Here is a 20,162-nt window from a genome sequence, read left to right as displayed (position 1 = left end):
CCCTACTAATGGCAAGTGGCAACTAAAGAATTGAAGACTCAGTGTAGAAATGGTCTTGGTCATGTTCTGCTTCACAGAGGGAAATTATGAAGAGTGGTCCCTTGGTCATTCGTTAGCCTATTTTTTTTTTATCTTCAAGTTCAGGTTTGTCAGGTTTGGACACTCCACTGGACACTCCACTGTGCACACACACAGCACACACTTGTTTGGGGAAGTGTTGGAGCCGAAATCCATCATCCAATCACAGTCAAAGCGGTTCAGCAATATTGACCAATCCTACTCGACAGAACACCAAACCACGCCCAGGCGGCAAATTCCTGTTAGAGGTTTTCTGTAGCGAACGCGGGATTTAACTCATTTACCGCGAAGATATTGGTGATGAATGTAATATAAACGTTAACAGTGGCTTGTTCATAGGAACATAGGTTTGTTATCATCTCAATGAGTAATGTTATACAGTAACGGAATATATGTTTGCAAATTATTTCTTGGATTGCAATGCTGTGCGGTGTACTTTCATTAACTGCACTTTCGTTGCCTTAGGTATCGATAACGTTTTGGGGAGATATTGCTAACGTTAGCTATTAGGCACATTTTGTTCTTCGTTCGGTTCGGCTACTGTTAGCAGTATTATTTTAAATTGACAGAAGTAGAACGAAAATAATTTAGTGCAATGGCAAACATGTGCTTTGAAAGACGTGCCCTGGTGGAAATTCCCGAACCACAACCGAAAATTGCAGGTAAGTTTTGAAAAGTCTAAACACTTTAAATCAACAATCCGCAATAAACACCTTGTTAGCCATCTATCCCTAAAATGCTGGCTAACATTAACTTAACATTCATCTCCTCCATTTCCCTCCACCAATGGACTGTATTGCTAGCAGTAGCGTCAACGTTACCTTTTGCAGATTGAAGTTAATACGTTGAACTAATGTTAGGATCCATAATGTTTACAATAAAATGTCATGACTAATTAGTTACTTGTATTGCACATGTGTGAGCTAACGTAGCTCACCTAACCTTTGAGTTCCAAGTTGACGTTAGCTGGCGCGAGAACCTAAGTTATTGTTGCAAATTCTAACCTGATAATTTACCCTATTTAATAATCTCTCTGTGACTTTAAAAGTTTGTTACGTCAACGGGCGTCTTTCTCATGACATTAGATTGTTATTCAATTGCCATGTGTGGTGTATTTCTGTGTTGTGATTCAACGTAAACGACTAATGTAACCTAATGTATCAATAACTTTGCTATCAAGGGATGCTAGTTAGCTACTTGGCGCTAAACCAGGCCCCTCAGAAGTCGCAAGCAACTTCTAACGTTTTATATAACGTTAGATGCTATGGGAAGATTAAAAAAACAAAGCGGATCAAAGGTAACTTGTCTATAAATTAGTTAATTAAAAATGATAAAATTGATCAATTTGTTCTGAAACTTTACAGAACGTTGTGGTTGCCAAATTGCGATGGCCTGTAGCTGCTAGTTGAGGAAAACATGGCCCTTGGCCTGTCTGTTTACTGAATATAGATATTGTCGGCCGTCGCACATTAGGAAAAGATTGTAGTCTGGTCAACGGTTTTCTTAATAATCAGCAAATATTGCTGTGGAAAATGATCTTGCTGCAAGTCGCTTTGGATAAAAACATCTGCTAAATGAATACATGGAAATGGAAAATCGAAGTTTGTCATACATGTTATGATCTACCATTCTTTTGTACTTTTTGACATAGATTTGTACCAAACATGGAGCATGTCGTTTTCCATTGGAACAGTAAATGTATTGGTGATCTCTGGCCAAATCCTAATACCATGCCTACTTTAGAGATGTAATTTTCCTGTCTGCTCACAGGCCACTTGCGGAGGTCCTACATGGATGTTTTAAGTACCCGTGTGGGGGCCCTACCAAACAGCACAGGCTCACGGACCAAACGCGCCCGCCCATGTAAGTATGCTGTGTGTACACACACACACACACACAGCTTATATCCAAACAGTTCAGAACCATTCAGCTCATTCATATATTTTAGGCGCATTCATGAAAACACCCCTTGTGTTTGGGGAATTAAAATTGGGGTTTAATTGGGGTAATTAAAAATGGACATTGGCAGGCCAGTGTTTACGGAAACATGTAGGTAAAATTGCGAAAAATGCGAATAAACTGTTTCCATCAGCTTTTAATTGCATTTTACCTCTGCCAATCAAGAGTTAATCCACCCTCTCTAGTGAATCAAATTTGTATGCACATTAGAAGATTGTATGCACATTTCAAATGTTTCCAGCCAGCATTTCTTATTTCAAATGGTCAAAATGTGCCTTTAAATGTTGAATGGAAACAATTGAATGGATTCCCATCCCAGACGTCATGCAGTGAAATGCCCATTGAAACTACATTTTCTGATGTTTTCAACTGTAAAACAAGGTATTATCACCTATATGAGATTATTAAACAAAGAAAAATAAAATCAACATCATTATTTAATACATACTTTAATGTCATACTTCATAGAAGCAAAAGTATGTAGTATGTGCAGAGCATGAATAACAGTGATAAAAGTAAATACAACAACAACAACAAAACATGTTCTTGCAGTGGTTGCCTGCAGACAGCGGCAGTGGGTTGACGAGAGCGACTCTAGAGGGGAAGAGGTGGAGAAGACTTCCATGGTACTGTCCAGTCAGCAGCTAGTCCAGCTCCTCAGCTCCCTCATCCTCCTGGAGCAGGTAAACAATCTATGCCAGGGCTCGACATTAATGGTTGCCCTTGGCTACCAAATTGTTACAAGTAGCAACCAGTTTTGGTTGGCTTTGGCAACCAAAACCTCATGCCTGGTTGCCAAGCTAGCAAAGCTGGCAACCACTTTTAAAAGTTAACGTTGAGCCTTGATCTACACCCTCATTTACAGCATCCATCACAATCATTATGACCTGTATGCTTTAGCATTATTATTTAAAAAAACAATTTTGCATACTACATGACAAATGGCAAATGTCGAGATGAGCGTGGTTCTGTCAGTATGTGTACACTTGGTAAGACGGAACTGTCTTTTCACAGAAACAGACGTGCACAGAGCACACATCGTATCTGAAGCTGCTGCTGGAGGACTTGCTTCAGAAGAAAGCCAATGTTTACAGATCCATCCCTTACTCGCGCTTAGGGTCCAACAGAGATGCTCACTGTTACAGAAAAGCCTACCCACACCTAGTGGCATTCAAGGTGAGTTTACACAAATAATTACATAATTGACACTCAAAGAACAATAAATGGTAGATCTCAACAGACAGGTCTATGCAGGTGTGCTTACACTTAATATTTTCTGCTATGATCGACATGGATGCTAATATGGCATTCAACCAAAACTACTACTATTCAGTCCTGTCCTGTAATCCTCTCTACTCCCTAAAGGTAGCATGTCCTCTTATCTTTCTTTCCTCTTTTTAACTCCAGCGTTCATGCCAGGAGGGTGGGCAGACGTTAGCGCGGCGTGGCGAGTGGGAGTCTCTGCTGGAGTTTGCTCTGACCGGCTGGAGGTACGTCAGCGAGTTGCCGCAGTGGGACACGGCACGCCACAACACCGTCCGCGAGCACTGCTACACCGCGCTGGCCAGGCATTGCAGCATGGCACTCCGGCACCACCAGCCCACACCCAGCAAAGCCAGAGAAATGCTGAGGAGGTAAGAGGCCCGTTTCATTTTCCACGTTATGTTTTTGTTTTTTCCCCAGAGTGACTCTCACAGATAGTGCTGAGCTGTGAAAAAATAGCTGGAGTTCAGCTGGAGCTGGAGTCTTGGAATAATAAGACCCCTGCAGTTGATTAAAATATCAGCTGGATTTGTGGAGAATTGCATAGTGAAATTAAAATATGAATTCAAGATGATGCCCTTGACACATGTGCAGTCACTCCAGAGCACTTGTGAGATGCAGGTGTCTCAACACAAATGTTGGCAAGAGATGGACTATAAAAATGATAATTGTGGGTGTTATGACTGCATGAGATCACTTCAGTTTGCCATCAAACCCAGTGTTGGCACTTGGCACTCATGGCTGTTCACATGGGGTCCATAAAAAAGACAAATAATCAAAATGAATTTGTTTGTATTCATATCAGGCTCTGATGGTACTGTAGGCTACAGGTCCATAAGGTCTAACTTGCAGAGAAATCAGCCGGCATTATTTAGCTAGCTAAGTTGATATGCGTATGCGTAAGTCTTATACTGGTCTCAAGTATAAGTATATATACTCTTGGTCCCTGCATTTATCCCAATCTGTGAATTAGTGAAACACACTCAGCACACAGTCAACACACAGTGAGGTGAAGCACATACTAATCCCGACGCAGTGAGCTGCCTGCTACAGCAGCGCTCAAGGAGTAGTGAGGGTTAGGTGCCTTGTTCAAGGGCACTTCAGCCGTTCCTACTGGTCGGGGATCGAACCGGCAATCTTCCGGTTACAAGCCTAAAGCCCTAACCAGTAGGCCACGAGTGTCCTTACCTTGGTATATCCTTTGCCTGGTCACAACATCAAAACTCTTCCATCTGTAACCAACAACATAGCAGCTCTGTGATAATGGGTTGTGTCTGACACCTAAAAGTCTCTTTATTTGGCCATGGATTTTGCCCTGATGAAGGCCTAGCCATGGCTGAAACATGTTGGCAATTTTAACATAATCTACTATGATTAAGCCTATTTATTAAAGCTTTTTTAACTTTTTTTGAAGAGTGCCTTGGACAATCCATCTTTATACATATATATTTTTCTACCAAAGAGACTATCCAAAGTTTCCAAGCAGCACTTTCCAAATGAAAGTGATGGGGATAAATGAGGACAATTGCTGTCTTGTCACGTTCTCAAGGCCAGCACCCTGCTAGTTGCTAATGCAACACTTAAGCATTAGTTGCCATTTTTACAATGTTTTTTTTTTTTTTTTCCAGAAATAATAGTCTATAACAAGTCACCATGGGTGGTGTTGAAATTCTGTGCAGAGCGCAGGGCTTGAAAACGAAATTATTTTTCAAACGTTCCGTTCCGAACGGTTCAGGTAGGCCTATGTTTAACGTTTTCGTTCTTGCATGCGTTCCGCCACAAACATATCGGTCCTGAACCGGTTCGGAACGCAAAATATCGTTCGTTCTTAAAGTTCCGGCAGTGTTTGGCGGGCCTATCAAGTCTATTTTTGTGGACTTTACCTTAGATTAGACGTAGGGGAGAGCCGGGACGATTGAAACACGGGACGAATGAAACAATCCAGTTTTCTCCGAGTGTGATGATGATAGACAGACGTCCTTCGGTCAAAACATAGAGCATGTTAACCTCCTTCTATCAGCCAAATATCTTCCTGCTATGTCATTTTATCACGGAGTGATAAACGAGTTTTGATGCGCAAAAGTAAACTTAATTAGTGGTTACATTTTTTCGATTATCAATGAGTGTTTTTCATTTAAAGGTTTGACGTAATGCTTATTCAGTAGACCATTTAGTGTTCTCCACAATCCCAGACTTTCATATCGCATGCTTGTTTACATGGAAAGCAAATCAAGCTGTAGTGACATATGTCTGTGTCGGGACGATTGACCAGGCTGTAACTCCATGTATTTTAATTAAATGCACAAATAGGTGTGTTTAAACAATTATTTATGGAGGTAAGACATAGAAAAACAGTTTTAGGAAGATGAAAATAAATTTGGGCCCACCAGATAGGGGGTTGAGTTTCCCCATGTTATCCTATGGAGACTGACGGCCGGTGGGTCGTTAAGCCTACTTATTTGGATGTGCATTGGCCTAACCCACCTAAAAACCTAGTGAAACGACATTTTCAACAATATAAACATGATATAAATGGGAAAGCTTACCGTTCTAGCTATAAACATGGCAGAATCATCCACTTCTATTAGATATTAGATATTTCAAAAACCGCTGCATACACGCTTCATGATGATGGCAATGAGTTGTTAACAGACATGCACAAAGACGTATAGCCCTGCAACAATATATCTAAAATAAAAACTTTTGGGAGTACCATTCATGATAACGGTTTTGTTCAAAGCTGAAAATGCATCTGTATTTGACAGAGGACAGATGTAGGTTAGGTTAGATGTAGGTGACCAAATATTAGCTTTCTGTGTGGTACGATAGCTATGTAAATTACGTTTAATTACAAAGTGTTTCAACTGTCCCGGCTCTCCCCTACTCATTATTTCCCCTTGATTTAGCCTACCGTAGCTATGCCCAAAAATAATAAATCACAGGCAGCATCCAAAAACATTCAGATGGGCTATCCATCCCATAGCCAGACTTACTGTAGGCCTAACCTATGCCTATAAATAATTTCTTATCAAAAATATTTCTGGATACGTGCTAAACTCCTTACCTGATTGTAGCCTAAGTTTTATCCATATGGAGATCTTCAAAGGCTTGCGCTATAATTCCAACCCTGTTTATAAACGAACCTGTCTGTTGCTGACAAGGCCTATCTCATATTTCCCGTTTAACTCTTCTACATAGAATAGGCTACAATTGCGCAAACATTTCAAATCCAGACTTTAAAAACAACAAGGCGTGGACAGGCAAAATAGGCTATTACGCATAGGCTACAAACAATTTCCAAATCAGTTTCAGTAGCCTACGCTACGAGCTGGCCTAAGATCCGAAGTGGCAGACGGATAGGTTACATTACAACAGCAAGACAAAATATACACATTTGGAACAAAGGTCCATTTATTCTTTTTTTTTTTTTTTTTCAAACTGCAGAAATCAAATTATTATTTGTACAGTAGTTGGCTACATAGCGGCTTGTTAGCTCACATTAACAGTGTAGATGCGGGCTTGTTTTTCGCACAACCGGAAATAGTCTCCCTGACATAGGATATGCTTTTGTGAAATTTTATAAAATATATAGAGAACAAAAAAAAACGTTATTAACCGGTTTTGTGGATTTCAGAATAACGTTTCTGTTCCGGAACAGTTGAAGATCATTTTGTTTTCGTTTCCGTTTCTGCTCCTCGTAAAATTCCGTAAAATTCCGTTCGTTTTCGGTTTTCGTTTTCGTTCCTTGAACCGGTTCGGAGCCCTGGCAGAGCGTGTCATTTTCTATCATCTCTTGTCTGTTTGCCCCTCAAAATTGAAAGTTAATGTGTTTCTTTCGGTAAATTTGACATTGCCAAGGGAGAAAGATGAAGAGGGATTAATTAGAGGTGTAGCTGTATGGAATTCCTAACACTTTCTTGTCTTTTCTCCCTCAGATTAAAAATGCCACAGGGTCACAATCAACAGACATCGTCTTGTGTAGAAGAGCTGAAGCAACTTCTCAAAGACCTCAAACATTAAATGAAAGATGTAATACTTAATGCTAAAATTATCAAACAATATACTCAGAAGGGGTTTTCTCCATCAATCTAAATGCTGCCATGGCAATGCCTCTGCATTCGAGTCGAGTGCAGAGAAACAAGCACAGAGACTGTCAACAGTCACCTTCACATGATGCAGTGTGTCCATGGTGATACGAGGGAAACCAGCCACCTAACTGCCTTGTGGTATTCGTTTAATGACCAAACTTTTGAAATGAATTTTTGTGTCTTGAGGATGGCCTCAAGAACTATGAATTGTAAGGAATATTTTTGTACGTTCATTTTCTATTAATAGTGGATGTTGGCGAGAATGTGAACTGGCCCAGTTGCTTCCTTGTTACTTGAAATACATGTTTGATTGTTTTAAGTTTTGTCTGAATGTTGGTGTGCTTTGAAAGTTTGTATGTATTTATATGAAAATGTAATAATTGTGCGTTTTCTTTGTCTTGTCCAGTGGCACTTTTCAGTTGTCTTGCCCCCCCCCACCTGGAAACTTGAATTTAAGATTAAATAAACGCTAAATGTTGAAGTAGTTTGAACTACTGCTTGTTATGTTCAATTGGTTGGCTCATGTTTTGAGTTTTAAATCTATTTATGTACCGTTGTACAAAGATGATGTAGGATAGTGGCAAGCTTGTAATGTAGAGAAAGCATTGCGGATGTCTCTTATTGTGTGCTGTATTTCTCCTTTCTATCGCAAGGGGGAGATAATTACCCATTAGCACAGCCTGGCATACAGTATGATCTTGCAGTTGCACTCAACCCATATAGTCCATGGGCCAGAGCAGAAGTTGGCATCACCAAAGGTGGCAAAATCTAGCAATGATTTTCGTAATCCTTTATGTCTGAGAGATATGTTTTGGTATGATAACCTTTTCTAAGTGGTAGCTTAGTTGTATTTTTACTGGCTTTTATACCCATACCAAGTACAATTCACAATACATGCCTATGTGTAGGTATAGGTGTATGCAAGTGTGTGGGATGATGCGTTATGTCTTAATCTATGTTATATAATATGAAGATGTCATAGGCTTTCAGAAAATATACAGTTTAGATGGATAATTTAGCTTTCCATGAATTACATAGGCTAAAATGTATCAGTCATACACTTTTTCTACCTATATAATATAGGATTAGATAGAGGCAAAAGACTAAAAGTGGGTGGGTCAAATCCAAACTCTTGCTACATCACATCTAGAGAGTATGGGCTTTTAGGAAATATATGGGTTAGATAGCCGAATACATGGGTTAGATAGCCGAATACACTTTACACCAGGGCTTGAAAACGAAATTATTTTTCAAACGTTCCGTTCCGAACGGTTCAGGTAGGCCTATGTTTAACGTTTTCGTTCTTGCATGCGTTCCGCCACAAACATATCGGTCCTGAACCGGTTCGGAACGCAAAATATCGTTCGTTCTTAAAGTTCCGGCAGTGTTTGGCGGGCCTATCAAGTCTATTTTTGTGGACTTTACCTTAGATTAGACGTAGGGGAGAGCCGGGACGATTGAAACACGGGACGAATGAAACAATCCAGTTTTCTCCGAGTGTGATGATGATAGACAGACGTCCTTCGGTCAAAACATAGAGCATGTTAACCTCCTTCTATCAGCCAAATATCTTCCTGCTATGTCATTTTATCACGGAGTGATAAACGAGTTTTGATGCGCAAAAGTAAACTTAATTAGTGGTTACATTTTTTCGATTATCAATGAGTGTTTTTCATTTAAAGGTTTGACGTAATGCTTATTCAGTAGACCATTTAGTGTTCTCCACAATCCCAGACTTTCATATCGCATGCTTGTTTACATGGAAAGCAAATCAAGCTGTAGTGACATATGTCTGTGTCGGGACGATTGACCAGGCTGTAACTCCATGTATTTTAATTAAATGCACAAATAGGTGTGTTTAAACAATTATTTATGGAGGTAAGACATAGAAAAACAGTTTTAGGAAGATGAAAATAAATTTGGGCCCACCAGATAGGGGGTTGAGTTTCCCCATGTTATCCTATGGAGACTGACGGCCGGTGGGTCGTTAAGCCTACTTATTTGGATGTGCATTGGCCTAACCCACCTAAAAACCTAGTGAAACGACATTTTCAACAATATAAACATGATATAAATGGGAAAGCTTACCGTTCTAGCTATAAACATGGCAGAATCATCCACTTCTATTAGATATTAGATATTTCAAAAACCGCTGCATACACGCTTCATGATGATGGCAATGAGTTGTTAACAGACATGCACAAAGACGTATAGCCCTGCAACAATATATCTAAAATAAAAACTTTTGGGAGTACCATTCATGATAACGGTTTTGTTCAAAGCTGAAAATGCATCTGTATTTGACAGAGGACAGATGTAGGTTAGGTTAGATGTAGGTGACCAAATATTAGCTTTCTGTGTGGTACGATAGCTATGTAAATTACGTTTAATTACAAAGTGTTTCAACTGTCCCGGCTCTCCCCTACTCATTATTTCCCCTTGATTTAGCCTACCGTAGCTATGCCCAAAAATAATAAATCACAGGCAGCATCCAAAAACATTCAGATGGGCTATCCATCCCATAGCCAGACTTACTGTAGGCCTAACCTATGCCTATAAATAATTTCTTATCAAAAATATTTCTGGATACGTGCTAAACTCCTTACCTGATTGTAGCCTAAGTTTTATCCATATGGAGATCTTCAAAGGCTTGCGCTATAATTCCAACCCTGTTTATAAACGAACCTGTCTGTTGCTGACAAGGCCTATCTCATATTTCCCGTTTAACTCTTCTACATAGAATAGGCTACAATTGCGCAAACATTTCAAATCCAGACTTTAAAAACAACAAGGCGTGGACAGGCAAAATAGGCTATTACGCATAGGCTACAAACAATTTCCAAATCAGTTTCAGTAGCCTACGCTACGAGCTGGCCTAAGATCCGAAGTGGCAGACGGATAGGTTACATTACAACAGCAAGACAAAATATACACATTTGGAACAAAGGTCCATTTATTCTTTTTTTTTTTTTTTTTCAAACTGCAGAAATCAAATTATTATTTGTACAGTAGTTGGCTACATAGCGGCTTGTTAGCTCACATTAACAGTGTAGATGCGGGCTTGTTTTTCGCACAACCGGAAATAGTCTCCCTGACATAGGATATGCTTTTGTGAAATTTTATAAAATATATAGAGAACAAAAAAAAACGTTATTAACCGGTTTTGTGGATTTCAGAATAACGTTTCTGTTCCGGAACAGTTGAAGATCATTTTGTTTTCGTTTCCGTTTCTGCTCCTCGTAAAATTCCGTAAAATTCCGTTCGTTTTCGGTTTTCGTTTTCGTTCCTTGAACCGGTTCGGAGCCCTGCTTTACACAGCTATTTTAGACCCATAACTAATAGCTGTCCATCGAAAATCAATGCATTTCAATGTAATGCAAAATACATTACAGAACTAAGGTATAGTGGTATGGAGGAGATGTCTCAATGCACATTATATCACATCTAGAACATATAGACTTCTCAGAAAAATATATTTTAGGGTAATTAATCTGTTTTCCTTAATGATACCAGAACTATAATGATCGGACATGCCATGATATTTCATTTCTAAAGAGAATGTAGATCTTGCATAACTATTAGGCCTAAATTTTGTTTTTTCAATTTGTCTGGAACTAGATTTGTTTTCTGAACATTCTACAGTACAAATATAAACTGCCAACTTTAGAGTGTGTTGGTCAGTGTTGCCAGAAATTGGGCTTCTTTTGACTTTGTCAGGTGGGGGAAAATAAGCTTTAGGCGGGCAAATAAAATTTTGAGTTGAATGGTTGTCTATAACAAAATCGTTGTTGGGGCGTTTTTTTGCTGAAGAGGGCGGGTTTTTGAGCGTGATTGGACTGGCAACACTGGTGTTGGCGTTTGCTGGGCCACAGGGCCAGTATGTGGATGGAAACAGTTTAGTTAGGCTACAGAACAACAATGGCTGTTGTAGTGTCAAAAACAGATTACAAGGTGAGTCCTGTTTATTTTTTATTTGTGTTATGATTCAGATGTGTGATGAGTAAGGATATGACCTTGATAATGACTAGGCTACTTGTGAAAGACTAGATATAATAACCCAACCGGCCCAAGTAAGGTACTAACATCATTATCAAGCAATGATGTCTGCTGTAAACTGTTAACTTCCACAATTTGTGTAAAAAAGAACAGAACAAAAAGAATATACAGAGATGTAGCCTATGTGAGAGAGCAGTTTCAGTTGGTAGGCTAACTGAATTTACTGTATTTGAATTTGCACTGCACTCTCACTCTCTCTCTCTTCCTCACATACACACTCACATACTTCACATACACAAACATGTTCTGTCCCTCACATACACACACACTCTCACACTCTCTCTCTCTCTCTCTCTCTCTCACTCACACACACACACACACTTCATATATTCCCTCTGTCTCTCTCTCACACACACTGTTGCTGAGTAGGAAAAGGCCTCATTTTAGCACATCATTCCTGATATATCTCTGTTGCTTTCAAATTGTTGTACATCCCAGAATAGAGAAGCATGGCAGAAGGAAGTAGTGGTATTCAGGGGGAGTGTTTAATACATTGTTCAGATGATAAACCTTGTGGCACCTACTGTATGAACATAAAGTCAAGGAACACACTACTGAGAGCAGCTGAAATAAGAGCCTATCGCCCCATCCTTGATCTTGCTAAAGGTCTCCCTGAGGGTAGAATACCATCCATATTGTATCACAGAAAATGCCGTAGCATCTTTACTATGAAGAAACTGCTTGACAAGATCCTTGCAAAAGACATACCTGCAGAACCGTCTGTCACAGAGGACCTAATAAAATCCGCAAGGGAAGGTCCAACGACTTTAAGAGTTTATGAGGCCAAATGTATACAGGTGCTGGTCATATAATTAGAATATCATCAAAAAGTTCAATAATGTCAGTAATTCCATTCAAAAAGTGAAACTTGTATGTTATATTCATTCATTACACACAGACTGATATTTCAAATGTTTAAATCTTTTCATTTTGATGATTATAACTGACAACTAATCAAAATCCCAAATTCAGTATCTTAGAAAATTAGAATATTACTTAAGACCAATACAAAAAAAGTTTTTTTAGAAATGTTAGAAATGGCCAACTGAAAAATATGAACATGAAAAGTATGAGCATATAGCACTCAATAGTTGTGGGCTCATTTTGCCTGAATTACAATTCTGCGTGGCATGGAGTCGATCAGTCTGTGGCACTGCTCAGGTGTTATGAGAGCCCAGGTTGCTCTGATAGTGGCCTTCAGTTCTTCTGCATTGTTGGGTATGGCGTATCACATCTTCCTCTTCCTCTTTAAGGTCAGACGAGTTTGCTGGCCAATTAAGAACAGGGATACCATGGTCCTTAAACCAGGTACTGGTAGCTTTGGCACTGTGTGCAGGTGCCAAGTCCTGTTGGAAAATGAAATCTGCATCTCCATAAAGCTGGTCAGCATGAAGCAAGCATGAAGTGCTCTAAAACTTCCTGGTAGACGGCTGCGTTGGACCTCAGAAAACACAATGGACCAACACCAGCAGATGACATGGCACCCCAAACCATCACTGACTGTGGAAACTTTACACTGGACTTCAAGCAACGTGGATTCTGTGCCTCTCCTCTCTTCCTCCAGACTCTGGGACCTTGATTTCCAATGGAAATGCAAAATTTACTTTCATCAGAGAACATAACTTTGGATCACTCAGCAGCAATCCAGTCCTTTTTGTCTTTAGCCCAGGCGAGACGCTTCTGATGCTGTCTCTTGTTCAAGAGTGGCTTAACACAAGGAATGCGACAGCTGAAACCCATGTCTTGCATACGTCTGTGCGTGGTGGTTCTTGAAGCACTGACTCCAGCTGCAGTCCACTCTTTGTGAATCTCCCCCACATTTTTGAATGGGTCTTGGACACAGAGCTTTGTGAACAGCCAGCCTCTTGAAACATATCAGTATGTGTGGAATAAATGTATACATTATACAAGTTTCACTTTTTGAACGGAATTACTGAAATAAATCAACTTTTTCATGATATTCTAATTATATGACCAGCACCTGTATTTTCTGACAAATGTAACAAGTATTTCAAAGGTCAAAGGACAAAAGAGAGTAACAAAATGCACAGAGTTAAGAGCTGATGACAAAATCAGAAGAGCAGTCGTCAGGAAAGGTGACAAAAGAGTACTATCCATAGCCAGTCGTGACTTAGTAGCAGCAGAAGGCCATTACCATAGATCCTGCTACAGGACGTACACAAAGGAAGATTCAGACATAGACAAAGATGAAACTAACTTGGCCTGCAAATGTGTACGGACCTGCAAACTTCCTGACTGCTCCTGCCTTTCAAACAAATTAAAGTGTACGGAATTGTGTAGGTTACAAACTTGTAGCAATCAGATGGAGGAAGAGGAGGATGAGGAGAACATAAATGCCAGTCTGGATGAATATGATGATAGTGATGAAGATTAAAAAAAAATTGAGTCCTCATTAATCTTGTCTTCAAACGTTTAAGCACATCCACCTTTAAATTCCACTGTAGCCTAAAGTTGAGCAATTTTTGCAGCCAAGACATTATGGTCTCTATTAAAGCCAAACATGCCTATTCATATTTTTCATATATCTTTATATTTTCTAAAAGCCCATACTCTCTAGATGTCACAAAACATGAGTTTGGACTTGATTCACCCTTTTCCATCCTTTTGCATGTAAATTAATGTATTATAGGCGAAATTGTGTACATTTTATTTAATTTAGCCTGCATCATTAATGAAAAACTAAATCATCTACATTTTATATTTTCTACAAGCCTATGTCATCTAGATGTGATTTACATGTAACATGGATTATACTTATATAAGGAATATACTTTCTTCAGAAATGTACTGTAGGGCCTACCATGAAGACTTGATGGGAATTGCCGTTAATTAGGTTCATGTCACATACAAATGGTAAGTTAAAAAATCTTAACGTTAGTTATGTTACCTAACTTAATTGTAGCCTATGTTAAACGAAGGCATTAGAATAACACTTTGTTCATCTAATTGGTTAATTTGGCCCGTCGATAACCAATAGGTGGTGATAGACCAGTGTTTCTCAAAGTGTGGTCCGGGGACCACTGGTGGTCCGCAAGCTATCCCAAGTGGTCCGCGAGCAGACGTGATAAAATATAATATAGATTAGTTGTGTGAAATATTGAACCAACTTGTATGTAAATCCAAACAGTTCTACAACACTGCCTATGTAAGCTATGCCAGTTTAAATCATATGAATCATCTGACACAATAAGCAAGGTGCAAAGACAATAAGCAAGGTGGTTCATTGAGTAGGCCTATTGTGTAATATCAGTGTTGGGAACGTTACTTTAAAAAAGTAATTAGGTATAGTTACTCACTACTTGTTCCAAAAAGTAACTGAGTTAGTAACTGAATTACTCTGTGATAAGAGTAACTCGTTACCAGGGAAAGTAACTATTTGCGTTACTGGTAGGTCTACTCTTTTTTTTTTTTAGCTAGGTGGTCCGTGAGGTTTTTTTTATTGGTTAAGTGGTCCTTGGTCATAAAAAGTTTGAGAAACAATCAGCTAACCAGTATTTCTGCCCCTTCCCAAAAGTTCTCCAACGGAAAGTTCCCAGATGGACATGCAGAGCAAATGCAAAGCATCCATCTGGCGGAGTCAGGTTAACATTATCCTACATTTGCCTACAGTTAGCTTGTGAGGACAACACGTTTTTAAAGTGTGTTATTAAGCTTGCCGTTACCTCCCTACCAGAAACTTTCTTATGTTTAACTGGCAATGCCAATGAAAAAACGATGTACTGTACCGCAGAGCGGCACAAAATATGGCCACCGCCCAGTCCAGCAAATTCTTTCCTCAAAAATAACTCACATTTGTCAAATTGTGTTCATTTCCTACATTGTTCCTTTTTTTGTGTTTGTAACTGAGTGTGTGCAGAGTGTGTGGTTGTTTTGTGTATATGTGTGCTTCTGTGTGTGTTTATTGAGTGTAGGCCTATGTGCCTGTATGTAAGTTGTGCCTGTGTGTGTTTTTTTTGTGTGTGTGTGTTTGTGTATGTAGGTGTGTTTGTATGTGTGGGTGCATAGTGTGTATGTGTGTATGTGTGTTTATGCGTGCGTGTTTGTGCATGTGTAGTGTGCTATTCAACTACCAATAACTACATTACATTACATTACATTACATTACATTACATTACATTACATTTGGCTGACGCTTTTTTTACCAAAGCGACTAACAACATGGTAAACAGTAAGTTTTAGAACAATTCTCACAATTTTAGGACAGTTTAAAAAACATTAGAGTACAGTGAGAATAAGTGCGTCGGTGAGTGCTGTTTTTAACAGTTACTTGTCAGTTTAAAACGGCTGGTGAGTGCTAGGATCAGTAAGACTTGTTGTAAGTGTTGCTATGAGAGTAGATGTTCTCTAAAGAGCTGGGTCTTCAGGAGTTTTTTGAAAGTGGAGAAGGATGTCCCTGCCCTTGTAGGAACTGGCAGTGTGTTCCACCAACGAGGAACAACAGATGAGAAAAGTTTGGATTGGCTTGAGCGTACCGGTGGTAGAGCTAGACGTCGTTCGTCAGAGGAGCGCAGCGGTCTGGAGGTAGTGTAAGTCTGTATGAGGGCATTCAAGTAGGTGGGAGAAGAACCGGAGACTACTTTGTAGGCAAGCGTTAGAGACTTGAATTTGATGCGGGCCGCCATAGGTAGCCAGTGTAGCTGGATGAGCAGCGGGGTAACATGTGCCCTTTTGGGTTGGTTGTAGACCAGGCGCGCTGCCGCGTTCTGGATCATCTGAAGTGGTTTCACTGCGCAGGCTGGGAGACCTGTCAGGAGGGCATTGCAGTAGTCGAGTCGTGAGATGACTATTGCCTGAACTAGAAGTTGGGTAGCATCTTGAGTCAAGTAAGTCCTGATTTTCCGTATGTTGTAGAGTGTGAAACGGCATGACCGGGCGACTGAGGCAACATGATCTGAGAAGTTTAGTTGGTTGTCGAGAACAACTCCTAGATTTCTTGCAGTCCTGGTCGGTGAAACAGACAGGGAGTCAAATTTGATGTTGATGTCGTGGTGTATGGTAGGTTTAGCTGGGATGACCAGCAGTTCAGTCTTTGAGAGGTTCAGCTGGAGGTGGTGTGCCTTCATCCATGTAGCTATGTCTGAAAGGCAATCCGAGATAATAACTAGCCCATCTGTTACAATAATGCATACAGAATCAGTATAAGTATTGATCCCGTGAGGGAAATTTGGTCTCTGCATTTATCCCAATCCGTGAATTAGTGAAACACACTCAGCACACAGTGAACACACAGTGAGGTGAAGCACACACTAATCCCGGCGCAGTGAGCTGCCTGCAACAACAGCGGCACTCGGGGAGCAGTGAGGGGTTAGGTGTCTTGCTCAAGGGCACTTGAGCTGTGCCTACTGGACGGGGTTCAAACCAGCAACCCTCCGGTTACAAGTCCGAAGTGCTAACCAGTAGGCCACGGCTGCCCTTAAACATTTTTAACAATGTTAACAAACATCAAAAGTAAAGTATATATATAGCGATTGCTCTAAGACTACAGGGGAAGGTCAGCCTCCTCTAAAATCACAGGAAATCGCATCAAATAACACTATTACATTAGCTTCTAGCCTACTATTCCAACTAGAACATGTTTTGCCGGTCAGTTATCGTGATTTCGCACCCGAAATACATTTCTGTGACGACACGATCCTTCAAAAAACCATGCAAAAAAACAATAGACGCTCCGCTTCATCTGGACTTTCAATGGCACTCCAGAGTGGGCTGATCTCAGTGCGGAAAAGCTACACGTTTATTGGACAAGCACCACAAAATCGTAATTCCAGGGAAGCCCGGCGTCTCTGGGAGTGAATGGGACAGTGGGATGGCCTGGACACCAAGCTTATGTATGATGATGGGAGGAACCGTCATAGAGGATGGACTCTTTTTGATTGACAGCATATGTCGCGATCTGACAGAAAGTGGTTCAACGTGCGTGTTACAGCGTTAACGTTAGTGTTGGCAGGTAAAGTCGAGAGGCAAGGCCAATTGCAGCTCAAATTCTCATAATTTGGGAGCAATACAGTCAGTTTCTATTTGTCTTTGTAAATAGCATACTGTAAATAAAACCGTGATATGTCAGGGTTGTGCAGGAGGACCCAAGTGCAACTCAACCAGGCAGAATTACAGACAAAACAGAATTGGGGACATGGGGAACAGGCAAAAACAAACACAGGACAATACACAAAATGGCCACCAGGGTGGCACAAACTTAACCAGATCCTGACAGTGATGTGGAGTTACAGAGTTTGTGACTTGCTTTTGTTTCAGTTGTGTATTTAGGCAAAGTTAGGTAGCACGCTATAACGGTGTAGGCTACATTATGCCATGTCTGCCATGCCAACTCTATAGCCTACTGTTTGGCCTATTCTGGGTTTTGGGATCATTTTTGCCCTCAAAGAACAATATAGCACCTTAATAATATTAATTTAATAATTGACCATTTTTATCAGAGCTTCCTCTGTTCCAAACAGCAGCAATATATATATATATATATATATATATACACACACATTGGGATTGATATTTGTTTGGTGGCTTTTGGCCACAGTGCCACCTACTGGCCAACCACTACTTGTAACCGGAGGGTTGCCGGTTCGAATATCGACCAGTAGGTACGGCTGAAGTGTCCTTGAGCAAGGCACCTAACCCCTCACTGCTCCCCGAGAGCAGCTGTAGCAGGCAGCTCACTGCATCGGGATTAGTGTGTGCTTCACCTCACTGTGAGTTCACTGTGTGCTGAGTGTGTTTCACTAATTCACGGATTGGGATAAATGCAGAGACCAAAGTTCCCTCACTGGATCAAAAGAGTATACTTACAGTATACTTATACTGGGGGATATTATATATTTTGGTGATAACACCTACATAACGTTTAGTGTCCCTAACACCATTCAAAATAATTAATAAAATAAATAAATAGGCTACAGTACAAACAATCACATTTTGTTTGTTCATGTAGGCCTATTCTGAATATATATACATATATATATATATATATATATATATTTAAACTGGACTGAACTGCTGCTTCTTGGTACAAAATCCACTGTCAGCTGCTCATTAGGGGCCAGAACCATTTTACTGGGACACGTGCCCCAGTATTGAACTGCTGTATCCCAGACTGTCCTGAAAAAAAGGAATGTATAGCCTAGCATATATAGATGGCCAAAATAATTAGCTTATATTATGTTAACTAGCTGAACAACGCCGGTCACCACTACTGCATAATTTGCTGATATAGGCTACTATTTTTGACCATTTCTGAACTGTAAAATTCAGCAAATATGTTTTGTGGTTGTAAACTTATTGCAGAATCATCATAACTATTTCACCTGTGTGTGCATGGTTAAAATTCTGAAGTGCAAACTAGTTTAGGCTACAGCACCAATATGCCTATCCATAGATACAAATAATCAATTCTAACCACTGGATTTCTTTTCAAAGTGTACCAGATTGATACATTTAAGCGTTAAAATATACAACATTTTCTTACGGGGGAGCATGCCACCGTACGCCCCTAGGGTGGTCTTCTGCCCCAGTGCAGCTCGAGGTCTAGTGACGCCCCTGTTGTGGGCTGAGCCCCCTCAAAGCTCTGATCCTAGAATCGCCCCTGGTCTAGCCTTAATCTACTTAGCACAGAAGAAAGCGATTTTAAAAGGATGAAATTCCCACCTTTTTCCTACGGAAAAAAGTAGGCTATCACAGCTCCTTGACATTTTTTTTATTTGTAAATGGGCGGGTGGAGGAGGCTAACGAGGACGAGGAAATGGGGTGTATCGATGGACGACTGGCTGGGCCTTGAAGCTACACCTCGTCGTCAATAGCGCGCACACGCGAGTTGGAATAGCTGCACAGTGGGGACATTCGTTTTCCATGACGGACCTATGGTGTTACGAGCGCCGCCCGAGATGACAGAGGGGTTGTTGGTAGGCCCGAGTAGGCAGGGCCGTGTGCTCGCTGCGCCGAGGCCGACCCGTGCCTTTTCTGGATAGTGTCATTAGACTGTCTCGTCGGTGTTGGCTCCTAGGCAGCTTATCCGCGGGAGCACTGATGCTGTTTTCATGCCTGACTGAGAAGCGCTTGTGGCGAATACGTGTCCTCAATTTGCCTCTCGCTGGGAGAATAGCTATCTTGCAAACAACCACAACACTCTCTTTCTTGCTTTTTCTTTTTCTATCTTACACGCTTTGGAGGGGGGTGAGCAGTCAATCGAGATGGTTTTGGTAAGATAAGGAAACATGCCGCGTTCCTGCTATGGGGGAATCCTAAGATGTTTAACTATAGGGTGAATTAGGTTAAGCCTACAGCTCTATAACTAATGTAACCAATACAGCAGGCCCAGGGAAAACAAAACAGTAAGCCTTGGCTATATTTGAAATGTTCTGACAAATTAAGAGAAACATGAGGACACATACGAAAATAATGGCTATTTATTCACATTTTCTTAATTTCTAGGGTTTTTTTTTGTTTTTGTTAAGTAGGCTAGTAGAGAACCTGAAAAAAACTTAGAAACCTAGGCCCATACTCCATGTGGTGAACCAGCTGCCATTTGCAACAACGCCCATGCCTCTTCCCCCTGAGTCTCCTCTGAAAGCATTTTGAATATGAAATTCTCACGCAGAAACTTATGATTTCCCCTGGGCTGCAATATGTTACCACCCTCCGCCCAGCCTACCCCATCTTTCTCTCTCACGCACACTTGCTCACACATGC

General features: G+C 40.5%; 1 protein-coding gene across 1 annotated transcript; it reads left to right on the top strand.

The window, feature by feature from the left end:
• Positions 1 to 322: 322 nt before the first annotated feature.
• On the top strand, positions 323 to 7,879 carry LOC121698094. Its single transcript, XM_042079847.1, has 6 exons — positions 323 to 740; positions 1,849 to 1,941; positions 2,590 to 2,720; positions 3,052 to 3,213; positions 3,445 to 3,671; positions 7,236 to 7,879. Exons 1-6 carry the CDS (start codon positions 674 to 676, stop codon positions 7,318 to 7,320), a joined length of 765 nt encoding a protein of 254 aa, XP_041935781.1. The 5' UTR covers positions 323 to 673; the 3' UTR covers positions 7,321 to 7,879.
• Positions 7,880 to 20,162: the final 12,283 nt, after the last annotated feature.

Source organism: Alosa sapidissima, chromosome 23, assembly GCF_018492685.1.
Source record: "Alosa sapidissima isolate fAloSap1 chromosome 23, fAloSap1.pri, whole genome shotgun sequence".
Taxonomy (NCBI): Eukaryota; Metazoa; Chordata; class Actinopteri; order Clupeiformes; family Clupeidae; genus Alosa; species Alosa sapidissima.
The sequence above is the reverse complement of the archived record's forward strand: the minus strand, read 5'-3'. Positions and strand labels throughout refer to the sequence as shown.

Coding starts and splice junctions, on each gene's coding strand:
- LOC121698094 (XM_042079847.1), top strand. CDS start 674: ATGGCAAACATGTGCTTTGAAAGACGTGCCCTGGTGGAAATTCCCGAA. Junction 741..1,848: donor ACCACAACCGAAAATTGCAG/GTAAGTTTTGAA, acceptor GTCTGCTCACAG/GCCACTTGCGGAGGTCCTAC. Junction 1,942..2,589: donor GACCAAACGCGCCCGCCCAT/GTAAGTATGCTG, acceptor ATGTTCTTGCAG/TGGTTGCCTGCAGACAGCGG.